At 40.3% G+C, this 27,338-nt stretch overlaps 3 protein-coding genes across 17 annotated transcripts; 1 reads left to right on the top strand and 2 right to left on the bottom strand.

Moving 5' to 3' along the window:
* Positions 1-1,597: 1,597 nt before the first annotated feature.
* Positions 1,598-24,807, top strand: LOC108022789 (uncharacterized). Of its 15 annotated transcripts, none has more exons than XM_050887522.1 (10): positions 14,494-14,600; positions 17,304-17,349; positions 17,779-17,950; positions 20,249-20,659; positions 21,375-21,502; positions 22,021-22,264; positions 22,324-22,438; positions 22,521-22,662; positions 22,744-22,817; positions 23,333-24,807. In XM_050887522.1, the coding sequence occupies exons 3-10, from the start codon at positions 17,863-17,865 to the stop codon at positions 23,529-23,531; spliced, it is 1,401 nt and encodes a 466-aa protein (XP_050743479.1). In that variant the 5' UTR covers positions 14,494-14,600; positions 17,304-17,349; positions 17,779-17,862; the 3' UTR covers positions 23,532-24,807. The 15 variants fall into 15 exon arrangements, with proteins under 15 accessions (XP_050743472.1, XP_016947407.1, XP_050743474.1 ...); XM_050887518.1 differs by having other exon boundaries at positions 14,494-14,677; positions 17,304-17,405; positions 17,461-17,950; XM_050887517.1 differs by having other exon boundaries at positions 14,493-14,600; positions 17,304-17,950.
* LOC108022790 (uncharacterized) lies at positions 3,789-4,518 on the bottom strand. The gene is made up of 2 exons (XM_017091920.3): positions 4,153-4,518; positions 3,789-4,098 (listed from the first exon to the last, which is right to left on the bottom strand). The coding sequence occupies exons 1-2, from the start codon at positions 4,432-4,434 to the stop codon at positions 3,895-3,897; spliced, it is 486 nt and encodes a 161-aa protein (XP_016947409.1). The 5' UTR covers positions 4,435-4,518; the 3' UTR covers positions 3,789-3,894.
* On the bottom strand, positions 24,382-27,018 carry LOC108022792 (sodium-dependent nutrient amino acid transporter 1). The gene is made up of 6 exons (XM_044091952.2): positions 26,883-27,018; positions 26,536-26,818; positions 26,257-26,476; positions 25,816-26,193; positions 25,022-25,760; positions 24,382-24,959 (listed from the first exon to the last, which is right to left on the bottom strand). Exons 1-6 carry the CDS (start codon positions 26,997-26,999, stop codon positions 24,816-24,818), a joined length of 1,881 nt encoding a protein of 626 aa, XP_043947887.1. The 5' UTR covers positions 27,000-27,018; the 3' UTR covers positions 24,382-24,815.
* Between the last annotated feature and the right edge of the window lie 320 nt (positions 27,019-27,338).

Here is a 27,338-nt window from a genome sequence, read left to right as displayed (position 1 = left end):
CTACCCAAACCAATCTGCATAGCAAATAAAAAATCAAATGCAAAACTAATTCCATTAACCAACACGTAAATCTGTGTAATCGGAAAGAAAACCAGACAAAGCGAATCGAATATAAAACAATTTTAATAATTCTATCTACTTAACAGGCAAAACCAAAAAAAAACTAAATAAAGACAAAACAGAATATACAATTTAAGTGATGTGTGTTTTTTTAATTTTCATTACAGGATAAAGTATTATTAAAGTTCTAGAAATGTGGTGAGTATTATTTCTAGTAATTTAAATTGTGTTTTCACCATAAGGTGAAATAAAAAGCTTTCTTAGATATTTTTACCCTTGGTGGCTTTGGAGTCCTGGATCGGTTTTCAAAGTATCCTTTCTGTGCTTAAAGCTACTCGATAGCTTGTTTATTTTACAATCTACGTAAGGTATTAATATTAAGACATGTACAAATTTATTTTTGACTTTCTACATGTTTTGTTAGACTACCGATAATAGTTGAAAATCGAAACCTAAGTACTTTTCTAGAGCGCAAAAATCAATTATGAAGAATTTTACCTATACGCTCCAAAGGTCAACAAAATTTATATTTCAATAAAAATAGTTTATAACAGGAACTATAAAAAAATTATTATTTATCAAGCACATATTATTTATCGAGACACTCAAAAATGGACATTACCATAGTGATTCTATTTGGTCTACCCACTTTGATAATGTTATTGAAAATGGTGATTTTATTATAAAACTCCAATAATGAGAATATTTTTTAGTTTTATTTTTTAATCGTAAATTATGATTATTTTTTGAGTTTTAAAATAAAGATAAAAATAATTGGGGTATCTGCTATCTAACCATTTATATACAACAAAAATTTAAAGAAACAAATTTAAATAGGTTTTTAATATAAAAAATCAAGCCTATATATGTAGATCTGGCAACTTTCCTTGAATATTTTTGCTACTTGCACAATCATACATTAAATTTTAATGAAAATTGTAAAAAAGGTTTTAAAAGGTTTAATTTTTATACCTAAAATAATAATATATTAAAACATTTTTCTTTAAAAGTTCTGCAAATATTACTCATACGCCTGCTGAGCCCTGGCATTTTCCCTAGTCGATCTGGCAACTCTCCGCCGAAAATTTTTGTGAATGAAAAAGCCCAAGGTCGCGAGCTTTACGCCAGCAGGAAGTGGAAAGCTCGCTCAATGCAGCCGATGCGACGACAATAAAGATGCTCCCGCGGAGAGAAGGTACACATCTGCGGTGGGAGTTGGGCGGTGGATGGGTGGCAGGTGGGGCTGCTTGCTTTTCAAGGGGGTGGGTCGATGGGCTGGTGGGCCTCGCACGAGGTCTGGCATATGCGGCGTTGTATTTTGTTTGTTTTGATTTCGCTGCGCTTCGGCCTTTGTCGTTGTCGTTGTAGCTGCTGCTGCTGCTGCTGCTGCTGCTTCTTCTGCTGCTGCCACTGCTCTTTGTCGTCGGCATTTCGGCATCGTGTTATTTTTATGCTTGCCCGCACGAGAAGCTGTCGCCTTCCTCCTGCCACTGGCCACTTGCCACTTTCCACTTTTCCGCTCAGTCGGCAGCAGGACATCGAGCGGTGCAAGTCGCGCGGTCGCACTTTTCCGATATCGGTGGCGATTTTCGTTGTGGGTTGGATGTGTCTCGTGTGCTGCTGCGGCTGCTGTCGTTGTTGTTGCTGCCGTGGCACGTGAAGTTGCGGACTCGCTTCAAGTTTCGATTCGTCGTCGCCAGTGCGTCCTTGCCGCATCCTTAGCCTTGCTCAGGGTCGCCCTCGCCCTCCTCGCCCACCTGAAAGCCAATTGAATGCACTGGTGAACTGCCAGTGAAAAGGGGGGGCGGTATAAAAGCCTCTATAACCCCAAGACATTTGCAATCCGTGCATAAGCATTAGCATTAGCATAAAGTGCCTGGATATTGACGCACAGTAGCCGGAAGACGAGAGATGCCCTAGGCCCGGAAAACAAGGCAACCAAGGCAACCAGGGCTACCAGGGCTGCGCGCTGCACAAAAGAAAATGCATTTAGTTTTCCAGTGAGCAGCGAGCGGTAGTGACCAGCGGAAGATGAGCGACCGGGGCAGCGGGGGAGCGGTGACGGGGGGGCGGCACGCCCGGGTCAGCCCAACTCCCGGTCGTGGCAGCAAGATTGCGTATACGCCGTGTCCGCGCTCCGAACCGCCGCAGGACCTGGCTCTGGCCATTCCGCCGCCGCCGCGCAACTGCCTGGCCATCCCGATGTCCTCGCTGCAAGCGGCCAACGGACCCGGCAATAAAGGTGAGTCCCGGGGTCATCCGATTAACCCTCTAACACCTGAGCGTGACCCAGTGCAAGTGAATGATTTACAGGGTTTTGTTCAATTCAGCCTGTACATTTTTTACGATGTGATGAAACCCTAAGGGAGTTGCACAATCAATACCCCCCCTGACTGTGGAACTTAAGGGTATTAAAAAGTAAAAAGTTTTTACAACGATCTGTTTTTTTATTTAAATAACTCTATTGAAAGTAAGGCTGTTCACATATGAATGTATCTAAGGCTTAAATTAATAATTCGGTATTTATAAAAATAAAGATTGGGTTTTCCATATTTAATATAAAAAACGTAATATAATTACAATATTTCTATCTGAAGTTATGCTTATAAAAAAGATTTATAAAACATTCATTCAATACCATTAGTAGAGCTTAGCTAAAAATTATATTCGGAGTTTCTAAATTATTTCATATGATAAGTAGAAATAAAGGACCTTTTTATGGGTTTCAAAACATGAAGACCCAACCATTTGGCCATCACTTAGGGCATATTTCAAAACGGGTATTGGGGGGTTAAGCCTGCACTGTACAAGAACAAGGTCGGAGGTCTGGGAAAACGTCTTGTGTAAGCATTTGGCATTAATGGGCTAATGAGCGTGTGGAGACACGGTGTTGGCATGCAATTGTTGTTATTCCTCCGAAGGGCTCTGAATTTTTGAATTCCGAATGAGGGCTGCCGTCGAAGCATTTGTCCCTGGCAATCAAAACGAATCATACTCGTATGATACTTATTTTCACCTTGGGTTTTTCACCCTCCGACCCCCGATCGTCCCTTGCCCCCACGTTTCATTTTCCTCTTTCGCACAAATTTGCATGCCATTTTTTTTTGCAGCTGGCGTTGGGCGGCACGTGACTTTGATTGTCATTTCATTGTCTTCATCAAAACGCAAACACAAATTTTTTCGATTTTAAACAGACGCTGGGGAAAAGGTCTGCGGGGCTGGGGGACGCTTGACAGGGGCCGACGCCGATGTCTGGCGCATCAAAATCGATTGGCAATTTGTCAGCGCTGATTGCAAACATCGCTATACAGAGGAGGGACCCCAGCGAGCTTAAGAGTTTTCATTGTAGATCGCAGAATTAGATTTGCATGCAACTGAAATAGAACGCATCGCAATTGTGGGAAGTCAACCTAAAACAAGGAAAAGGAGGCAACCATTTAGATGAATATAGCACCTGGTATTCAAGATTACTTATACATACATATATAGAAAATATAACAAATACGACCAAATATAGTTATACATGTAAAATTAATTAATTTTATTAAAAAAGCTCATAGCAATACTCTCCTGAATCAACACAAAACCTTATATATAATTATAGAAGTTGATTTTCGTTAGCCGAACGTATTTATCATATTTCAGCGCAACATTGTTCAATTGTTAACCCTCAATGCAATAAAATATGTTATATATAGGGGTTCTTAAAAATAAATGGAATTTGCAAAAACCTTTTTTTGGCTTACGTATAATTTTTAGGATATTGACATTATGTACTATTTCAAAAAAGCGAAGTACATCAAAATGTTACAAACACTTGTGAAATAATGTTTCTTAGCATTTCTTGCAGTTAGGCTTATAATTTTCAGGACACAGCAGTCCTTCGGTCATATCCATTTTCTCAGTAGTATTTAAATCGGTAGGGCAGTGATTTTCCGAAGACGTGTCGCTAGTTTCCGAAAACGGACTATCTCCATCTGCCGGATTCCAAGAACCCCCTCTCAACTGCTCATTGAGCCACTTAAGTTGCTTGTTGATCTGGAAATGACGAGATAATTATTTTTACATGTCTATTGAGGAATATACGCAAACCTTTTCCACCATCTCCTCATCTCGATCGGGAGTAAATAAATTGGCCGTAAAATTATAAATATTCGATGGCTTTTCCTTGATAGCCTCGGTTGTAATGACTCGAATAATGGCTCGTATCTCTGGATGGCGTTGCAAGTATGCCCAGTCGTCCTTGCGAATGTTTCTCGAAATAGTTCCTATGGTATCATAGAATTTGGACACATTTTCGTGCAGGTTTTGTGCATGACCACTTTTGTCAGTGTTTTCGGTTTCCTCAACACTGGATGTTTTTGTAAAATCCATTTTTCTATTTTGATTTTTACACAGGTATGATTTACTTATGAACAGGAAATAAATCTCTATGAGTTAAAGATTTGGTAAATTTATTGTGTATTGAGATTCAGAAACACCTGATATATATTTCTTTTCATATGCTAGAATGCTTTTGAAATCTCATGCGTTTCCTGAGTCATAGTAAATCTCACATTCTCATCGCTCACAATTAGGCGAGCGCCAGTTTCAGATTTTGCAGCTGTCAGCGCTGTCGTATATTGCAAATAACGTAATGCCGCCCAGAAACATCAACAAAGCCCGCCGACGGCAGTGCAACTTAATTTAAAATTTATGGTCCCATCGCCGGCAAGAAAAGCCGAACACCCAGCCCCAGTTGAGGCCACAACTATAACAAAAACGCCAACCGAGCAACTGCAGCAAACTGGAAAATGTTGTAAGCACACTTGCTCGTAATTATAATTATGCTCAAAGTGACCCACAAAGTACGAGACTTGAGACGGGCTATGTGGATACATGGATATACGGATACATGTCGTTAATCTGACCCACTGAACGGGTTTGTGGCAGCTCGAATTTAATAGAGGGCCTCTGGACGGTTAATTAATATTTGCCCAGCCGGCCAGAAAAAGTCAATATGAACGTAACGTCCTTCCCCCGCAAAGTAGGCAACAGAAAATATCCTTTCCGTCGGCGGCCAACGCTGCGTATGATTTATGCAGCGTTTTGCAGAAGCTGTTGCATATGCATGAGCAGCATTTGTGGGGCAGGAAAAAATGGAGAAAAATGCAGCGGTGAGAACGAAGAAGTAAGAGTACAAATAGCACCGCGTAACAAAACAAAACTGTGAAAAGCTAACAAACAGTAAATTGAAAAGCCAACTAGAAGGAAGAAAATCGAGGGGTAAATGCCCTTCTTGGCGGGAAGTATAGGAGAATAAGGGTTTGAAAAGTATCGGTATTTAAATGTATCGATATTCTCGATAATTTCACAATTTATATCGATTATATCGATTGTTTCTGGGATATTTTTACAATATAATATCGACAGTATCCGTGCTTATTAGATTAATAAAGAAAAGTCTATAAAAACGTAATTTTTATTGTTTATTTATTAATTTATCGCTTTATAATATCGACACTGACATCGATTTCTTTCAATGCAACCATATGAAAGCAAGTAAAGCTAAACAGTAAATTAAAAAGCCAACTAGAAGGACGAAAAACGGATGTAACATGAATTCTATTGAGGGCCGGAAATGTATGAGTGATAGAACCTGAAAAATATCGATATTTGACTATATCGATACTCTTCTAACATTTTATAGAAAATATCGAGGGTTAGCTCAAAAAAGCTTCCTTTACAACTCACCAAGCCTTTGGTCAGGGTATATTTTCAGCACAGAGCACGAGCAACAGTCATTGGAATTCTGCCAAATAGTGGAATCCTGTGTGGGTTGGGGATCGGGTGGATTCGGAGGAGGACAGCAGCCACCTGGACAATGACAACGCTGATAAGTAGCTGGCGACATGGCAGACCACTTCATTTATCTGAATTTATGACTCTGCCGACATCCACGTGGCAATTTGCGGTTGCCACTGCAGTAGCAGTTGCCCCATTGGCCAACTCCGGCAATTGATAACTTTTTCCTTTTATTTGGCTTACCCCGTCTTAGCCTTGGACTTTTGGAGCAGAGGTCAGAAAATGAATTGAATCTTTTGGCAGCGATTGTCGCTGACAGGCGAAAGACACGGCCCGAGGCAGGGCTAAGGTCAAGCTCATTACAGCTGACTCAGGGGGCAGAGATATATCTCCTAGTGGGCATCTCTATATATAGTATAGTTACAGCTGGGCAGTCAAAGGCTGCTGTCAGTCGTATTTGATGGCAAGTCGGATTAAATCTCAATGGGGGATAAATTTTGTTTAGTGGCTGGCAGCCAAATGCAAGAGGATTTACGGATCAGATGGAATAAGAGCAATCGTAAGCTATTCAATGCATCAAATGCATACTTAAACTAGCTTAGTAAGCCTTGGAATATACTTAAATGGGTAAGAAACTATTTAAAACTTGCTCAAAAAATAGTTGGAGAAAATTGTATATACTATATTAAGCTAAATTTCTGAAAACAAATATACTTCAAAGATATTCAAATGTGTATAAGTTTAAACATATTTATTTTCACTAAACGTATTTTTCCAAAATGTTGTTGCTAAATCTCTATTTCCCAACCATTACTAGTTGGTCCCTTTATTTATTTTGGCAACAAACGATTTTTCCTTGGACACCCTTCTTCGTCGATTTCATGCCCTATTAAGCACTTAAGTAGCTTAACCAACTCTTCACACTTTCCTCTCGTTTCCCTACCCTAATCCACTTGGCCGTCCTCAATCTTCACGCTCTGATTTATGCGGAAACCAAAAATCCCATAAAGAAATATGCAGGATGCTTTTATATAAGTACGTTTATTCTAACAATAAAAATCTTTAATGCATATGCCACGGCATTCCGCCAAAGCCCGGCTAAGGACTCCATAAAACCCTTTTTTGAGCCATCCAGCCACCGAATGTCTACATTTACGATGGCGGATTCCGCCGAAGACCCACTGCACCACACGCTCACGTGGAATTTATGGGCCGGCCACGCCCCCAATCGCTGGGGCACCTCCTTTTTCCTTTCTTGTTGGTGGAAGGATGATGAAGGCCTGGCCAAATGAAATGAATGCCAGGGAATGCTCTCCTCGTGGCAGAAAACCACCTCCTCAACTTTCTCTTTCTCGCGATTCCCGCATTCAATTGAAAGTCACGTAAATAAAACTCGGACTTGGGGTGCAGAAAATGTAGGTCTCGTAATAGTAAATATTCTCGCAAACATATATATTTGCCAACATATAACCAAATACTCAACAACAAAGTGGAGCACTTGAATTGCAAACTTGTTTTCAAGTCTGAAATTTAAAACTACTAAATTATTTTTAATCAGCTCCCAACTTTCTCTGCCACACAAAAAGTGTACAACAGATATCTTAAATGTATTATAAAAATTTTAATCTTTAGCCTTATTCTACTTTAAAACTTATACAACTACAATGAAACCCAACTATTTGCAATTGCTTTAAAAAGGCTTTTTATAATCTTGGTAAATTTATAAAGCTGAATTTTTCTCTGTGTACAACGTAAGCTCCATAGTTCGCTCCAAGAAAGTTTTCATTTCAACGATTAACCCAAAAACTTAAAGGCTTCAATGAGTTCTAAGCCAAGCCGGAAAATGTCTTGAAATTGCGGCGAAATTGTGTCATGCAAAAATAAGCTGGGAAAGTTCTTAGCTGCCTGGGAAAATACTTAAGCCAAGAAGAGGCTTTTCCAGCCACCGATGCTTCTAATTTATTTAATTATTTATGCTTTTCCCTTTTTGTGTGGCATGCAAATGCAATAAGGAACACGATGCAAGGAGAGCCGAAACGAAATTGAGTTTTCATGTTGCAGCCCCCCGCAGAAGGATACCCTTGTATCTATACATAGCAGGCTGTATGTAGAAGGCATATTAGAGATGAATGCGAAGCTGTTAGGTTGAAAAATCGCTGACAGTGAAGCGAGGGCGGCGCTCTTTGAAAGCTTTCCACTCGTCCGCTTTCCCCCCGAATTGCCGGAAAATGTGTCTCACAATTTGTTGGTTTTGCGCCAAAGTTTCGACATTCATCACTTCGCTGGTGATAAGCCATTCTAATGAGCCTGGCCCAGGACCAAGGACACCGGAATTAGTTCGCGGCGCAAAGGGCAGGGTTCAGTTCTTGTGGGAATAATTGATTTGTTGCAGTCGTTAAGCGAGATAAATGGTTTTTCCAGCCAATCACAAACAAATAAATACTTCACAAGGCTCCAAACCGATTCATATTCATTTTAATGGCCAAAAGAAATCGATGGAGGACAAACCCTAACAAAACAATCAGAACCCACATCCACATCCTTCTCCATCTCTTTCCCTAATTGCTTTTTGTGGCTTTGGTGCTTTGAATTTGGTTGGTGGGTAAAAAAAATGAGTCGCAAATTACTGCGGAAATTGACAAATTTCAAAAACAAGCGCATAAATAATGGCCATAATTAGCAGTAGTTGACCAACTCGAAAGAACCACACACCGATTTGAGGGCCAGGGGCTGCAGTGGGTGTGTTTGGCCTGTCAAGGCCATTTCCTCACATATTTTTCTATACAATTTTTGCAATTTATGACGCAGCCTCAGCACGTAAAAAAGATAGAACGAGTGAGGGTGATAAATTGATAGAAAAACTGGAGTCTGGAAAAGGTATTTAAAATTTACCCGTCAATATTTTACTTTCTATTTTTTTTGTGGCTATAAATTATAAGCTAATAAATACTTAAAGATGCATTGAATTTAAATTTAAGTTAAAAATTAATTTTAATATAACTTAATAATAATATTTATGCTTAAAACCTTATTTTTAAAAATGAAATAAATAAATAAATAAATACATCGAAAATGTATGGTTATTTAATATTTTAAAAATATATTATCGATATCGTTATATTAGGCATTTATGGCCAGTTTAATGTTTTTTTTAACAATGAGCATATTCCTAGACACGATGTTTTATTAATACTATTTAGAAAATGATTTCTAAAGCACATATTGTACCCATTTTGCTTCAGTGTTTGTTTTAACTGTCTAGTTAAATTAAATATAATAGAGAATATGAATTTATATCACTTTGATTGATGATGTTGATTTATGGCGTTTCAATAAAAAAAATCTAGGGGCTTATGTATCGTCGACAAAATATTCCCTTCTGCCTCAACCATTTTTGCATAATAAATTTCTCAATTTTTGATTTTTCACTGCTAGGGGGCTGTAATTTTTCGGGGCCCAAAGATGTGTCAGCGGCAGCGCCATAAATATCCACTCACTCCCTTTGTCTGGGGTCTGGAATTCAGCGCTGTGTGCGAATAATGACAGTAAAAATTAGTTTGGGATTTCATTGTGTCGCCCAACAATAAAACGCAGATGATTTGAGTGACAAGTAACGTGGTCGTTTCATATCAGCGATTGTAGCCGAAAAAGGCTTAAGACAAAATGCCATTTTAAGTAATTTATGGCCTCATAACGGAGGCAATTTTAAAACAGCTAAGATACCTGCAAAAAAGGTGACTCTTGCTCAGTCTGCAAGCAGTCGTGAGTCGTGAAGAAACGCAAAATGTGCCAGAGTGCAGTGAAAAAAGCCTGGGAAATGGGCCAATTCAAGCTGAACATGGACTTTGAGCCAACTGTGCTCGATTGCGAGAGAACCAACACGAGGCGCACCAAATTGGCCGCCCTGATGCACTGGCTCAAGAAGCTCAACGAGTGCCCCCCGGAGCCCCTACAGTGCGACCACATGAGTGAGTGCCACAAGTGTACATTTACCCGGGGCATATACCATATGCGTATATTGGGTTTACCCCCTATTTGCCTTATGCCGCCTCTAAGTGCAAACCAATATTTCGTATAATTTGTGGAAATGTTCCTCGCCTTCCCGAGCTGCGTGCGTGCTCTTGGCCATTTCCCATCGTGGGGCTCTAGAATGGGGACTTCTACATATAGCATATACCATACCATGCAGCTTAGATGCCTGTTTGTTATGGGAGGTTACGGCCACTTGTGTCAGCATAACCGTAATGGTAAGGTATTATTTATACATCAGCATTTCGGTCCTCGCCAATGGCCAACAAGTTTTTATGCCACAATTTCCATGTTTGTGCACCGTAATTGCATATACTCGTAGGGGCCAATTTATTGTGGTCAGATCTTAGGCAAATAGCCAAATTTGCAGGCCAAGTTGCGGGAATATCAGCAGAGGAAGTGCTGCTAATGGAAATTAATTACGATCCAGCGAGTTTTATAGGTGGTTAATTTAAAATAAATTGTGTGCAATCAAGTTTTGCACATTTTGAGTTCCGGTTTATCGATATTAGATTGGTATTATGTGGAAAATTTGTCAAAGAAGGTTAAATTATAGATTCAAGATGGAAAATTATTTTCGTACTTCTACCGATGATTAATTTGATATTTTTTAATTTTTTTTTTTTAATTTTTAATTTTTTATTTTATGGATCTCGGGTAGTTTTGCAAAAATGTAGGGGTTTCGTCTGTCGACATGCTTATAGAATCTTAAAATTTAGAAATCCAGGAATCAGAAATTCCAAAATAAAAAGCTTCACTGCGATCTATACTTGTTATGGCCCAAGACCCTCTTGCTTAGTGGTTTTCCAAATAAGGAAGTGCCTACTTTATCTTCAGAAATATATTGCCAGCATAAGGATAATGTATACTATGTTCCCCAATTGTATCTACATTTAGTGGTTAAAATAAGCCGGCAAGAAGTAATTTGTTGCAGATGTATGCTTGCGGTTTTATTGCCGAAAATAAATAAAAAGTTACACTTTGTTTACCATAAAAGTTTGCTGCACGTCCGAATGCGAGAATAATCAGCAACTGTCGCCATAACCCAATGCAGTTTCTCCTCCTCCTTCTTCTTCTTCCCGCAAACATGGCCAAAACCACACACAGATACAGGCACACACACAGAGAAATAAACAGTTTCCGGCCACAACATTTACGCGCATTTTCATTGCGATTTCGCTGCTGGTTTCGGCTGCCGTTTGGTATTTACACGTAATTTGCACAGCATTTTTCAATTTTATGTGCTCGGAAATGGTATGACGTTGTTATTTATGTTCTGCCTTTGTGCAGGGCATTTCCCTTCACGATGTTGGCCATAAAGTGACGAAAACAGCTGCGAAAATTGAAACTGATGCAGGCAAAGCTAAAATGCTGACACAGATTTACTTGCAATTTGCCCTGCTCTCCATTTTTTCCGTTGCCCTTTTTTTTGGTGACTGGCGTTAATGGAATTTTAAATTCCATATTGTAAATGGGCCACAGTTGTCTTTCATTGCCCTGCTGCTGACATCGGGGATACCCTGGGATTTGATTCTCCCCATCCACCATCAATAGCCTGTAGTTTCCCGGCCCATCAATCGGCTATCTGCGACGGCCCCTTATCAAAATCAAAACAGAAGCCAAAGTCTGGTTTTTTATCATCTCTTTGGATTGACAGCTCGGACGCCTGATGGCTGGGTGCTCGGGAAAAGTCAGCACTTTAAGGCTAACTTGTCATGTGAGTCTTAGTCATGAGAAGTTTTGTGGATGAGTATTCAAGGCTTTGAGACGCCTTTTTGACCTTCAGGCGTACTTACAGATAACTTATTTTGATATTAACAAATATCTAGAACGTTGTTTTTGGTAACATACATTTTTAAAGTCCCAGACTATAAAAATCCTGCAAAATATGAATTGTAATATAAGTATTTTATTTTTCAATTTAGAAACACAAAGCGAGCTGGCAAATAAGGTGGAAAAATGTAAAATTAATTAATTACGCAGTTCAAGTAAAACTATTTCCTTATCTAGACAAAAAACACCGATTTCGAACACACCTTTTGCTACTCAGCTGACAGAGCCATGTTGTGACTGTCATCGCAGGCGAATCTAATAACCAAACTAGACATTGTCTAAATGAATGCCATAAATTAGGAAAACAGTTTTGGTTTCTAGTTAAATGGTGGGTAAATCAGGAAGGCAAACTGTATAACAAACAATTAAGATAACATTCGCCTATTTAAACCAACTCGACGCAATGAAAACGGAGTTAAAGTGAATGGCTGGCAGAGTGCCGGGGGAATTTTAGTTGGGGAAATAGCTAGACACAATCACGTGCCAAGCACCAACTTCCTGGAGAAGAGCAAGAACAGAATGGTGGAGTTACGAGCAGCTAGAACGCACGGCAGAATAAAACTAAGGGGGCAATTCCAGCAGTAAATTTATGCACACGTTAAGCAACTCATAACAGGTAACTTAAAAGCCAACTAAAGATGCAGAATGCTTGGAAAATGGCGACGACGACGACGTCGACACTTTCTCCCCGGAGGAGCACTCGAGTGGGCCATGAAAACGGAATTCATTTAAATTTATGAAGCATAGAATTTCATTTGGATCTTGGCTTGAAGCCCCTGCCACTTGGCCAAATTGTTTATGGGCCTGAGACGATGGAGGCTCTGCCCTTCGATAGGGCACTAAATCAAATCCACGGGGACTAATCTAGACAGCCATCAAGCGGGATACAAAACATAACCAAAAGTGGATCATTAAAAGTATGCAAGCACAGGGAGAAAAATGTATAATTTTTTAACAAATAAATAAATATTGCAAATGTTTTAAATATCATATGTATATTATTTAATTTTTTAGTATTGTTTATAAAGCCAGACTTCAAAGGGATTACATTAGATCAAAATCACTTAACTCTTTCGTAAGATGCTTCTAATTTTTCCCAGTGCTCCATTGTGGTTTCATAGCGCATTTCTTTGGTTGATTAACTTTGTTTTTGCCAAGCACTTAGTGGCAAGTTGCGTGTTTGTATGCCGCAGTCCAAAATGCAGTAGTGTTGCATGCAACCAGGAGAGGAGTGCAGCGGTTGGGGCAAGGTAGTTGGCTCTGTGGCAGGGTCATCTCACATGGCTTTGCAGCTAAGCCCCTCTGCATGACAACTGCGGTGAAGGGGGTTTGGGAAATGGAGGCGGCTTAGACACATGTAAATCACATTGGCTCCCTCGAGCTCTCCTGCCAGTTCAAGCCGCAAAAATGAAAGCCTTTCGGATGTAGAGGCACCTGACTTGGGGATTTGTTGTGCAAAATTAGCTTGGAAAACGAAATAAATATTCTGCAATTATTTCCCAGTTTCCAACTAATCGCTGAAACAGAAATGTCATGAATTGTCCTTCTGAATTATTGATGGTTATAAGCCAAACGTCAAAATCACTTGACACAAAATGATGATGAAGTGGGGTAAATAAATCTAGATTTTATAGGGCATTAATTTGATTGTTTATGTACTCTATACATTGTTAATTACAGTCTGAAAGAAACTCATATATAAATATTATGAAGCAAATCATTTGTACCCTTTGCAATCAGCACTTTATGAGCCACCAATTAGCCGGAAACCACAGGACGAACAGCCAAAAGCAAATGACTTCCGGATGCCAAAGTCAAACTTTTCCCTGAGGCAACTTTTAGGGCAAAGGGAGGGGCCTTCTGACAATGGAGGGAATTCACAGAACAGAACAACACATAATCAATAAAAAGTCGAGCGGAGAACAGAACACGCAGCACACAAACAAAATAAAGGACTCAACTGTGAATGGAACCTATGAAAGGCAAAGAAACTAAACATTAGTTTTGTCATTGATTGGAACTCCAGATATCCTGTTTATAAAAAGTGTTGCCTTCTAATGATATATTAATATCAAAAGAACAATTGGTCATTCCACGTAAAACGTGACACGGAATTTGGGATCAATTATAATATATTTTTTTCGATAGGGGATCTATATAATCGAAATTCAAAGAAGATTGAAATATAACAACCATTATAAGATATATTTTTTTAATATTTAAGCACACTTTCACAAATCAGTTAAATAGGGAAATGATGAAAAGCGCCAGAGTATTAACATACAATTTTTATATTCTTACATATGAACAATAAACTACAAATATATATCCTGCCCATAAACCTATACGCCCACCGACTCCCGGCTTTTAATAGGAAAACCCATAAAAGTAAACCACTCTGTCTGCGGGTTTTTATTTGTGGGCTGTTTCACGTTTTCGTTGTTTTTTTCCCGGCTTCGGGAACATTTTCGATTTCATTTTCACTTGCCATTAATTGGTCGAGCCGTGAGGAACTTTCAGCGGTCATTGGACAGAAAAGCGTTTTCCCACACATAAAGCACACACATAGAATGCGATAAATATTTGATTAATCAACAAAAAGAAAAGCGGCGCTGAGTGTCCGTCCCACACGGCGAATACGCAACAAGTGAGGAGCACGAGCTTTTCACGGCGCTGCGATGGCGGCTCTGGCTGTAAAATTTCATAAGTTGAACAAAGTTAATGAAAAATGCTCGCTTGGCGAACGATGAGCGATCTGACACCGACCACATCGTCTTGTCAGCAGTCGCGTCGGCGGAAAAGCGGAAAAGCGGAAAAGCTCCTCCAAGTGCCAGTTGATTTCTTGTCGCGTCGCAGGCCAAACGTTTTCATTTTTCGTATGATTTTCGACATACGTATGTGTACCTGGTGGGACAAAAAAGAGCGTGTGAATATTGGAAAAATATTAATGGGCCCCTCAATCATCGATAAGGTCTATTAATCGCTCTATTGATTAACCGCCGGATGACTCATAAATCTTCATAATGCTCGTTTGAATATCGAGCCTCTGGCAGCTCCGCGTTAAATTAAACTAATTAGAATATTACGCATACGCCAGCAGTGCAAACACACAAATTCGCTAAAACGACGAAGGTGTCACTGTGTCCTGTGTTTGTGCTTCTGGCCACCTGAAACCAGTCGAAACTGGTTGGCCAATCGGCCAAGAGCCATAAATGTGGGCCGTATAAAAATGTAAAATAAAATGTCGCACACATGAGATAAATATCTTATTGAATGCATATTTGCCAGTGCTTAAAGTGCTAATTTTATGTGGGAATTTGTGAAAAAATAATAAAACAAGTAAAAGTGTGTAGCTACAATTTAGAAAACAATTTAAAGCTCATAAAAATGTGTATATTTTTATGGTGGTTACCGAAATTGGTTTTGAAAAACATGTGAAAATGTGAATTATCCAAACGAATCGGGTTCAAGTGGCTTTCTCCAAAAGATTATTTGATTGAACTCTGAGTGATATGCTTAGACCAGCAGCGTATTAACTTAACATTTCAGTATTTAGCTTGTTTATCTCTCGAAAACCGGGCTCATGTATCTATATGTATGTATGGCTACACTCAGAACCTGCACGAAACCCCAATCATTCACGAAAATAAAGCCACAAATAAATACACAAACACAATGCATTCGTAGATTAGAACTGCTCGTAGAGCCAAGGTCAAGGGCCATACTCCCCATGACCTAGTAAAAGAAAAACAAAGAAACCCACCCAGCACGCGCAGCTCCCTCTCTCTATAGGAAAATCTAATTTTATAATTTTCGTTGGTCTTTTTCTTGCTTGGCTTTGTAATTTGCCAAAAGCCCACAGAACGCAAAATTTTTGTGTCATTAGCTTGTTTATTTTTGGCCAGAAAATGAAGCGAAATTTTCATTTCGGTTGGCGTTATTATCTCTCACACTTGCCATGGCTTCTTGACTATTTCCCTGTTGTTTATTTTCATATGTATGCGCCTCTGTGGTCCGCATTTAATGATGGACATTATTGCTGTAACCGGGCTCGTTAAATGAATTAATTATAGTTGGCCCAGCCACTTGAAAGTGTTGTAAAAATATTTACGATCCATTGCGTTGTTGCTCTCCATTTGATTTGCGCTTTAGTTGATGGCTTGCGTGATTGACTTAGTTAATGGACTTAGGAGGGGGATCAGATGGAGGGCGTTGGGTGCCGAGAGAAGTACCCAAGTGGCTGCGAAAGGAATTATAGACTTAAGTAATGCATTCCGGCAGTTTATCCCAGTGCTCCACGGGGCGGATGAGTGATGTGATGATTGCCTTGGCGCAGAGCGTTTCAGCAAGACGGTTTTCCTCCCACTTTATGGGGTTAATCATTTTATGAATTATTGCCAGCTATTCAAGACTTTGTTAAGAATCTCAGCGGAGAAGAAAAATCATATTTTATAAAAGTTTTCTAATATTATCTTTGCCAAATAATAATTAAAAACATATTTTTGGTTACACCAACAACAGATTTGTTATAAAGTAACAATTTCCTCATTTTTATGGTCAATATTCTCCATCTAAATTTATATTAAAATAGCTTTTTAGTTATTCCAACAGTTATATTAATGTTAAAAGTTCCAAAGAACCATAATTCTTATCATTCCTGGGTAATACGTTTTAGCTTAGCTCATGAAATTTTAATATACTTTTGATGGGGAATCATTTTTTTGAATAATTGCAAGCTGTTCAAAATTCCAATTTAATTATAGGCATAATCATGCATAAAGTTTGTTTTGGAAATACGAAATTCCCCCTAATTTCGCTTCGATTTCCTTGCAGACTTTTCGAAATTTTCAATTGAGTTTTCCCGCTTTTAATGCTTCATTTGAGCCGGCAAGCTGTTTATAAATTGCCTCAGCTCTTTGTGTTTGCTAAGCACTTTTCAATATGCGCCCGCCCCCTTATGCCGCCACGCCCCTTCGCTGTTTTCCAGCCAACAGCTGTCTAAATTTATCGCACTGAGGCAATCGATAAGCGACCATAAAACTAATTGCGCCGTGTCTTGAACTAATTAAACTCGCACAAACACACAGTAGTAGTAATTGCCAGGCATTTGGTATTTTATTTTTGCCTTTTTCCCGCTTCTTACGTGTTTCTGCTAAGGGGGAAACTTGAGCCCGAGTTCGCGTATCCTGCAAGTGAGTTTCTAGGTTCGGTTCCGTTGGGCTAAGTAATTTTGAGCCGGAAACTGGCAATTTCCGCTTGACGTTGCCACACTCGCGCCCACTTGCACACACTTTTCCGTACTCGTGTACGTTCACTTGGCCCAAAAGCACTTGCTGCCATTTGTGTTGGCCAAATGTACACGGTCAACGAACCGAACGGGCTAAGCAAAAATTCGCGTGCTCGAGTTAGGTTAAAAAGCCGACACCATGCTGGGGTGATGAAAATAATAATAGCAATTGTTTTGCGATTGCCATCTCCACATATTGATGGACAACTACATTTATTTATTAATTGCTGACAATCAATAAACAAATTTAATAATAATATAATACAAATTTAAATGCATCCTAATATATCTTATTAAATAAATGACCTAGACTATTATACAAATTTTCTGCTAACCAAGGCACATCTACAAAAACGGTGAGAAGCGCAAAATTAATAATTACCATTATCTTCATTCTGGCTGTTTGACCTCGGTAAATGCAAAAATAAATTGCTGGTCCTCTAAAACAGAAATTAAATAAAATACAGGCCCAAATAGCCAGGCAAACAAAAAGCGGTCGCCGAAATTTATTCAAATGAAACCACAGTAACGACAAATCAGATAACAAAGGGAGCAGGCACACGCACCGCCACACAGAAAAAACAGACAAACACAACCCATCCCGAGGGCGGTCAACAATTAGGAAAACCCACAACAAGCCACCAGCCACAAGCACCGCCCATCACCCACCTACAGCCACCTACAGCCACCTACAGCCACCTACAACCACCCACCGCCATCAACAAGTCCACCCAAGCAGACGCAATTGACCCACCGAACTCACGATGAATTTAATGTTTCGCAAGAACTTCCGCGAGGGGGCCAGCAAGTCGGGCGGCGGCGGGGGAAAGCTGCAGTCGAAGGCCAACAGGACGAAGCGGTCCCGGGACATGGGCCTCGCCCAGCAGCCGGAGGAGATCCACTACAGGACCCACCTGTTCTTCTCGCCCAACCGACCCGGCTACGATGTGGGCGAAGGTAAAGTGTCGTTCGCCTTGCAAGAGCAACCACAGCAGCAGCAACAACAACGCACTTGCAAATACAGTAGGCCATGGAAAGAGTGAACCCGACCTTAATTTATTGAAAATACACTTTAAATATTTAACGTTGAAATGAAAGTATACCATCCACAATCCAGGCTGAGTTGAAAACGTCGTCTTCCAAAGGCAAATGATGGTGCTTTCTTTTCCAAAAGTATTTGAAAAAATAACTAAAACTAAACTAAAGAAATTTATGCAGTGTTTAATTTGGACGTCCATTACATCAAAACTTAAAAATATAAAATAGTAATTTATTTGACGTATGTACATTTGGAATTCAAAGCAAAGATTGAATGTAGATTCTAAACCTTAGCTGAGAAAATGTTATATCAAAACAAAATTATTTATAACACATTAAAAAAATAAATTATCAAGAGCAGTTGCTTAATTAAAAATTAAATTATCATATAATACAAAGTATAATCACTCTTCCCAATTAAGATTTTAAAATGCATTTAAATTAGCCAATATTATTGATTACGTTTTACATTTTAATAAATTTTTATTGAAATATACTTTCGGGTTCACTCTTTCAGGGGTTCACTGTAGACATTTTAGCCAAGCGTCCATTTCAATCATCCACAAACATGGCTCACTCTTTGTCTCACTCCACCCCTCTCTGTCTCCCTGATTACTTAGGCCCTTGTAGTCGCTTTAGCCTGCTGGCCCTCAGTTACTTGTGCTCCATTAACCTGACATTTGCATTTCAGCCATTTGCAGGGCATTCAATTGAAATGTTTCCATCCGTTTTACAAACAGCAACAGCCCACTGGCAGGTGGGACCATTTATTGCGCCCTAATTGAGGGTCACTGTAATAGAGGATTTATTATTTATGAATGGGACTTGTTTAATACAGGCAGAGTGGTGCTATAATTAAGTGCTGGATAAGTTGATTTTGATTGAATTTAATTTGATGGTAATGAACAGTTCTACCAAGGGACTTTTAAAAGTAAGGTTAACAAAAACTAATTTCGACTGAGTTACCTGGGGAGGTAATTATGAATTCATAAGTTATACTTCATATAATGTAAAAATATATAATTTCATATATTATTTAAGTCTTGAATTTTATTGAAATTAGGTTACATTTTAATAAGAAAGTAAAAAAAGAGAGTTAAAAATATATCATATGGAATACCTATATCAATTTGGCCTGAAAATATCTTAACACGTATATTGCTTAAAAAAATTGTAGAATATTTTTGAGGTATTGAACAGTAAAACCTATTTTGAGCTATTTGTGCCCTATCTTACTAACCTTAGTCAGAAATTCACCTGTTAATGGACATAAGTTGCATTCAAGGCATCGCTTCCGCCTTCTAAGCAGTGCAACTGTGTGTGTTTCATGTGTGTAAGTGTGCGTGAAGAGGTGAGTTTGTAAGTGTGTGGGTGCCAGCACCAGCTAATCTTCCAGTTTCCAGTTGGCTTGGCTTAGGGGGCACCGAAAGCGCACTCAGAAAGCAAAAGCAAAAGCGAGAGCGTATGTAAGTTACTACTTGATTTCGCGTCTAACTACATCTATTTCCACCACCCACCGCCTGTGGCAATGGCCTTGAATCTGAGACCGGAAACCAAGGTCTGAGGAGTTTTTCCAGCAGCATTAGCAGCGCCAGCAGAGCCTACTAACCCTAGAAACTGATGAATGTGTCTAGTTTTGGCCCACACTGTTAATAAAGTCGGCAAACGAAAAGGAACTCAGTCCCCTGCCCAGCACTTCACATGTCATACTATTCTGGGGTTTCAAAGTAAAGTAAAAAGTCATACGGAGCAAGGGAAATCTTTGGAATATTATAAACTGTAGTAGGCATAATTTTAAAAATCATTTTTTAATGTTTTTAATGGAATTTTTAAATAAATATTACAATATAATAATTATTCAGTGTTTTTATTATTTAAATTCAACTTTTTCGTTAATAATTTAAGATACGAAATTAAATGCTTTATGCATCAATGCCATTTAATTCATTTTTATTCTTTAAAAAGTGTATTTTAATAATTGTCATATTTCCCTTGCTTTTGACAGGTTAAACAGAGAAACTGAAAATATTCCGAAGATATCCTTTGAGCCCCTATAAACCGTATTTACAAAGTAAACCCGCCCATCCAATATAGCAACCAAGCACACACAACCATTGCCCCCCACAGCCCCACCCCTTTTTCGTTGTTGTTCTGTTTGCTGTGTGTGTTTTGTGTTTTTTGTGTGCATATAAAGTATCGAGAGCCTCCAATTTTCAGAACGATGTAGCGCCCTGTCAGGCATCCCGAGCACACCGCTGTCGAGCACCGCCCCCTCGCTGGCCCTGCCCGGCAACCTGCCCTACGAGCTGGACATTCCGCAGCCGCTGGTCGACCGCCGGCCATCCGTATCCCTGATGCGCTGGAGCAGCAGCAGCGGACCGGGTACGGAGAGCAACAACAACAGCGCTAGTAACAGTTTGATCCGCCTGCAGCAGCAGCAGCAACTACAGCAGCAATTGCAGCAGCAAATGCAGCAGCAACTGCAACAGCAGCAGCAGCAGCAGCAGCGGCAGCAGCAGCAACACCTATTGGCAACAGCAAAAGCAACAACATTGGGGTACGCTGATGCAACGGTGGCCACGGCAACAACAACATTGCTAGCGGCCGCAGCTGCAGCCACGCGGCAAGGTTTGAGTCCCCCCTACAAAAGAAAACAAATCGATTTGAGAGCCCCATCGGATCCGATACGATCCGGTGTGATCTCAACTATAGTTGTTGTTGTTGCTGCCCAAAACTCGTTCAACACTAATGTCATTTGCCAGCTCAGCTCACCCGAAAAACACACTGACACACTCAACAAACCCCAAATGTTGCACCCCCTTGCAAACACCCTAATCCCACCCAAATTTGTTACCCCAATTAATGTTTGCTGCACGTTGTACGTAGCTAACCTCAAGAGTTCTTCCACAAATAAGTACTTCAATCTGACTGTTGCAAGTTCTGTCTTGTTTCCGTTTCGTTTCGGTTTCGGTTTCGGTTTCCGTTTCCGTTTCCTTTTCTGTTTTCTACATCTGATCGTTGGTGAAAATACTAGAGAAAATACTGAAAGCTAGACATGTTCTCGGAGTCGCCACAAAGCTTTGCCTTGCTTTCAGTATTTGGCTTCAGGGGAATCACACGCACTACTGCAACAAGAGCTCTGGGATCGATCTCCTATAACTACAGCAAAATGCCTATTAATTGCAGCTCACAAGGATCTTAAGGCGAAGCTTTGAAGCATTCATCATTAGCTTGCCAGAAAGCTAATACTCTTATTAAATGTATTTCTATAACTAAATGTCTTACTTACTGCCTCTGTCGTTATGGAGCAGCTTTGTTAATGGTATTCCACTGTACTTTACAGTGAACTTTGGAGGTGGCACCAACTCGGGAGTCACACGAGCGGAACCCATCTCGCTGGCCACCCTGGATCGCGACTGCTTCATCATTCCCGTGCACAGCGTGGATCGATTCCTGCCAGCTGGCATTCCGGTGAGCATGAACTCAGAAAAGGAAATCAGGTGTCGATCAGAAAAGTGATAGACTTTAAGTTCTTAAAATAGAGATGGAACCCTATTGGCTCGCAAGACTAATTTCGTCTCGAGAAATAAAATCTAGATCGCTGTTTTTCTCGAAAAACAAATTCAAGAGCACTTTTGCCTTAATTTTAAGAATGTTTTTTCTTAAATAAGTGAGAAGATAAAATCTTAAATTGAAATCCTTTATTTCTTTGTCAAAGTAAGAATAGTTAATAATTTTAGATTATAAAAATGTTTATATTCTATTGAGGTTCTCCTATTAATGATAGAATTTTGAATTGAACCTATTTTTGTTTTGTTTTAAAAGCAGCATACTTTCATTGTAATATTGTTTAAACCGAGAGCTATGGACCTCAATTTAGGTTAAAAATTCGTTAAGATATTTCAAAACATGGTTAAACCATACCACATTTTCTAGAACTAGTAAGACTAAAAAATTTCAATTCAATTTCAACTTTATTTCCTTTCCAGCTGCCCGCCTTGAATGCCGAGGGCAAGGCCACAAGTCCCCTGAGCGTGCTGGAGGTGTCCGATCCCAAGTTGTGCATCCTGGTGCATTTGATGAGTCCCCTGGAGGCCATCGATCCGGTGATGGAGTCGCCACTCTCGCATCCTCTGCTCAAGCAGCGCTCCATAGCCGCCGAGCTGGTGACTGAGGTGCAGCAGGCCAACACGGCCGTCGGCGGAATGCTGCTAGCCAATATGGAAAAGAACTGTGAGGGGGCTATGTCTTAACTGAGTGTGTATATATATTTAACTGCCCCTTTCCCCCAGCCGAGTTCCCCTTCATCTCGTACTACCTGATCAATACGCTGCAGACGGATCCTTCCAGCTTTTATGCTGGCCTGCGCGTTTCCTCGCTGTCCAAGTTTGAGCCCAAGGCCCTCAAGTGAGTGCTCCAATCAGTGTGTGGGAAATGGCCCATTTATTCCCCAATCTCAATTGCCATTCCTATTCCGATACATTGCCAGATACACTGCCGCCCACACTTTGGACCTGTACAGCGAGGTGGCCGCCATTTGCCGTCCGCCGTTGGTGTTGCCCTCGAACGAGGCCGGCAGCTTCAAGAAGTCGCAGACCGCGGCCACCGGCTACATTATTAGCGTGTTCAAGGTGGGTTGATGAGGTGCATGGAGCACCAAACGAGATTGGAGGGTTTTCACTTTCATGAAAAATTCAATTTTAATTCCGCAGGTTTTCGAGGGCGACGATGGCGAGCGATTCGAAAAGAATTGGCTCTACTGGACAGGCGCTCGCATGCTGTACAGGTACACTTAGAAAAATATAAGCAGTTCAATAATTAAACAACAACTTTTTAATTAATTATTAGGCAGTCGAATACTTTCTGCATATTATTTAATTCATTATATTTTAATATTTAACAGCACTTTAGAGCTCGTTCGGCTGACTAAGACATTATTTTTGTCAAAAATTATACTATATTATTTTTTTTAATGCATTGTTTTGTTTCCTTATATTTAAAGATGAAAAGTTTTAAAAGAGCTAAATTAATAGTGATATGATTTTTTTAATACTGTTAAAATTTTAAATTAATGTTCGTGATCCAGGGCTCAACACCTAAACTTTATGAAGAGGAAAACATAGTTTACTCTATAGCCAAAATTAGTAAAACACTATACTTATTTTTTTTATTAATAACGAATTTTAATTTCTAAGTGTTCCTCAATATCAAGTACTTATCCTCAAAATCTAACAGAGTTCTTAGGAGCATAGGTATTTTTCTGGCAGACCTCCTGGTAACCTCTCTGCTGCTCCATTACAGATACCTGCCACGTGCCGCGGGCCTGAGGCGCATCGCCCTGCACAAGAGCACCTCGCAGAAGGGCGACAAGATGTACCTGCTGGTCTGCGAGTGCGCCGACCTGCTGAAGGACATCTCGCTGGCCGCCTTCCTGATCCCGGCGCTGCGAGCCCGCCTCTGCGGCTACACGGGACTCTATCGACCAATCCAGGCCTTCTAGTCGCCGGAACTCCGTATTTTTCTATCTCCTGTACATAGAATGGATCTAGAGCTAAACCTAGGGCTAGGGCTAAACTAATGCAAAAAACAAACACTGCAATGTGAAAGAAACTGCACCTGTTACGTGATTCTAATTCGATATTTACTAGGCCTTAACAAATTTTTAAACTCTCTCCAGTCGAACTCAGCTAAGATGAAAGCGCATAGGAGGAATGTGCTAGGTGACCCTCGATTAGGCATCTAACTTAAGTAGTAGACAATATTCTCAAGGTAACTCCATATCGTGTGCTAGATTTTTTCTATAAATCATATAGAGGCAAGCCCAGTAATAGGACCATATCTAGTGCGAGAAACTTCCATTTTAGCCACAACCAGTAGAGATTCAGTGGGAACTATATATGTATACCTATATATCGTAGACGTAAACCCAGTAGCTAATCACAAAAAATATAAACGCTGAATTTTGCGCTGAAATGTAGGCTATGAAATCTGCAAAACAAGAGTCAATTCTTAGCATAACAAGAAAAACAAATAGATTGTCAGACTGGGGGAAAGTGTGAAATTAAATGGGTTTCATCGCAGAGGGAGGGGGGATCTAGCTAACTTTGCCCAAATCTAACAGAAATCTGCCAAAGACATAAGCAAATCAAATCTTAATTTAAATATAACAAGTGTTTAAAACCTAAAATGTAATAAAACTAAGCAAATGAGTAAGCCAAATAAGATTTTCAATCAAAAATTGACTAATTATTGCTTGGCTATAGCTTGCCACTTACACTCTAGGAAATATACCGTACATAAGAATACACATTTGTAACAATTGTAAATAGTTTAAAGAACTTTTAAGGCACTTGCTCCGAACACACAAAGACGGCCGGGTTCCTGGCTTTTATTTGAGAAATCTATAATTTTGCACAATAACAACAGAATCAAAAAGTGCTGTGATAACTAAACTAAAGCAGAGCAGACTCACAAAAACAGTGTACATGGATTAACCCGGATTATCAGCCAGTCAAAGACAATATCATTTTTAATATCATTATTTGCCATTGAAAATTCACACGTCTCTGGCTTATTTTTTCCAAAATTAATCCAATTATTTAGATAACCTAAAAACAAGCAACTTTCAAATGCCTAAGCTAAGCCTAAAGCATAAGGAAATATTAATTACCAAATGTTCGAAATTTTTTGTCACATCTTAAGCTGCAAGCTTGGTGCAAACAAACGTTTGGCGCGTTTAGCATTAATAATAAAGCGTAAAATTAAAATATATTAAATTGGATTTTTAACCGAAGATATTGTCAAACAAGTAGCCGCCGCGAGGACTCTTAAAATCCGTCTCGTGTTTGCGGTGAAGGATATAGGCCTCGAACTTTTGAGTTTGCAAGGGACCCCAGTTGGCAGTGGGTTGCATGGCCATTCGCAGTTTCTGTGGGGTGAAAGGTTAATATTATTTATTATACTTACATGTTTAATATAATCCATACTTACACTGCCAAAAGTCTTGCCTGGTTGTTGGAAAATCGTGACCGCAGCCCAGAAGGGCAACTGCAGAACGCCCAGTCCCCAGATAATCCAACCTGCCATATAGTAAGCCGGGGGATACTGAACTCCCCTATAAGTCAGGGGTTCGTAGCTAAAGAGCATGTAGACCAGGACCAAGAACATTAAGCCAGGAGCCACAATGGCCCAGCAAATGCGCCAGTAGAAGCTGGTTTTCACATTCAGCATAAACTCAATGTCACTGCAAATGCGCTTCACACCATAAATCCATCCCACGGCCAATAGCTCCGCAATGGCCAAGACGAGGGCTATAAAGGTGCAGCCATAAAAGTCCACAAGATTAAGGATGAACTGTCCGCCGGGAGTCATGTAGACCAGGCCGCATAGAAATCCAATTATCGATGCACCCACAGCCAGCAGCCAGTGGGGCAAGTGGGTGAATCGATCCTTGACCACATTCACCACACAACTGGCCATTCCGATATTCGATCCGATGCCCAGGACCAGCAGCATGAAGAAGAACAGCACGGCGAACAGTTGGGGCAGATACTTGAACTTGGCAATGGCCTCGGGATACGAGATGAATGCCAGGCCAGCTCCACCCTTGACCACCTGGGAAATGTCCGCGGTGTTGGTCTCATGAGCCAAGTTGCCCAGAATTCCAAAGATAATGCAACCAGCCAGGATGGATGTTAGGGAATCTATGGTGGTGATAATGATCACATCTCTGGAAGAGTTTAAAGCATGTAAGAGAGATACAACATTTTATCAGAGCACCTTACTTGTGCACATTCTTGTTGAAGTCATTGAAGGAGGCGTACATGACCAGGGTGCCGAAGCAGATGGCCAAGGAGAAGAACATCTGGGTGATGGCCGCGTACCACACATGGGGATTGAGCAGCTGGGACCATTGGGGCTTCAGAAAGTAAACGATTCCCTGCCAGGCTCCTGGCAAAGTAACAGCCCTGATCAGCAGGATGAACATGATGACATAGGGAAACAGGGCCAGGAAATAGGAGGCTTTGCCAGAGCTCCTAATGCCCTTGCACAAAATAGTGCCGATGATCACCCAGGTGGCCAAGAGGCACAGCACCAGGTCCCAGCTGGGAGTTCCTAAGCCGCCGTCCTCCAAGGTCTCGGGTTCTCTGAGCACGGTTTGCCTGTATCATATAATGAAAATCATTGAGGAGTTCTGTAATTAAATATTTCTATATCAGTCTCACGTAAAGAACAGCTCTGCAGAGGACACACCCTGCACTATAGATGTATCATTGGCGGCCGAGGCTCCTGTGGCCACACAGCTGCTGCCCCACTCCACCAGGCAATAAGTCCAGGGCAGGACCTCACTGAAACTGGCCACCAAATATCTTATGGTCAAAGCCATGATGCAGGCATAGTAGGTGGTAGCCAGAGCGGTAGAATACACCTGACCATAGGCAATACCTTTCAAATTACGGATATTATTGTAATTATATTAGATAGAAATCTTAAGGAAACCTCACCCTTCATTATAGGCACCATATCAAAGGCCTTGATGCATCCGCGACTGGAGAACTGGCCAATGATCACCTCCAGATAGTATACAGGTCTGCCAATGAGCAGGAGCACAATCACATAGGGTATCAAGAAAGCACCTCCTCCATTTTCCAGAGCTATGAAGGGAAATCTCCAGACATTTCCCAGACCAACGGATAAGGCAATGCAGGAGAACAGGAACTCTACTCCTTTGCTCCACTGATCTCTTTGACCCGAAGACTCCGAGGCCACCTCACAGTTGATGGTGAGCTTTTTAAAGATAATAAAAATGTTATAATAAAATTCTGTATCTCATAGATCTAAGTACACCCACTTCTTCTCCTTCCGCGCTGTAGACAACAGTACTGATACCATCCTGATTTCCTGTCCTAGTTCCCTGGGCTTGCTCCATGTTTCTTCTGAGTTTCTGGTACTCTGTGGCATCATCCATATTTACGGATTAAATATAATTTACACTAGAAGACAATAAATGATATGCAGGCAGCAGACAAGACAAAAGCTGAGGTGCATCCAGATGGACGGCCACAAAACAAATATCTGAAAAGTAATAGCTCAATTTATACAGGTCAGTTTTTCAAGATAAAGGTCTTAAGGGCTTATCTCCCAATCACGTGATTAACGCAGTACTATAATTAAAAATCCCCATAAACTAGTTCGCTAAAAATATCAAACTGGTGACAGGCATCGACGTCAGGTGATTTTTCTTAATTCGTTAGTTTATGAATTTGTTTACTCTGGTTTTTATGGCTCGCAAACATTAGGCTGGCCC

This window comes from Drosophila biarmipes, chromosome 2R (genome assembly GCF_025231255.1).
Source record: "Drosophila biarmipes strain raj3 chromosome 2R, RU_DBia_V1.1, whole genome shotgun sequence".
Classification (NCBI taxonomy): domain Eukaryota; kingdom Metazoa; phylum Arthropoda; class Insecta; order Diptera; family Drosophilidae; genus Drosophila; species Drosophila biarmipes.
The sequence above is the reverse complement of the archived record's forward strand: the minus strand, read 5'-3'. Positions and strand labels throughout refer to the sequence as shown.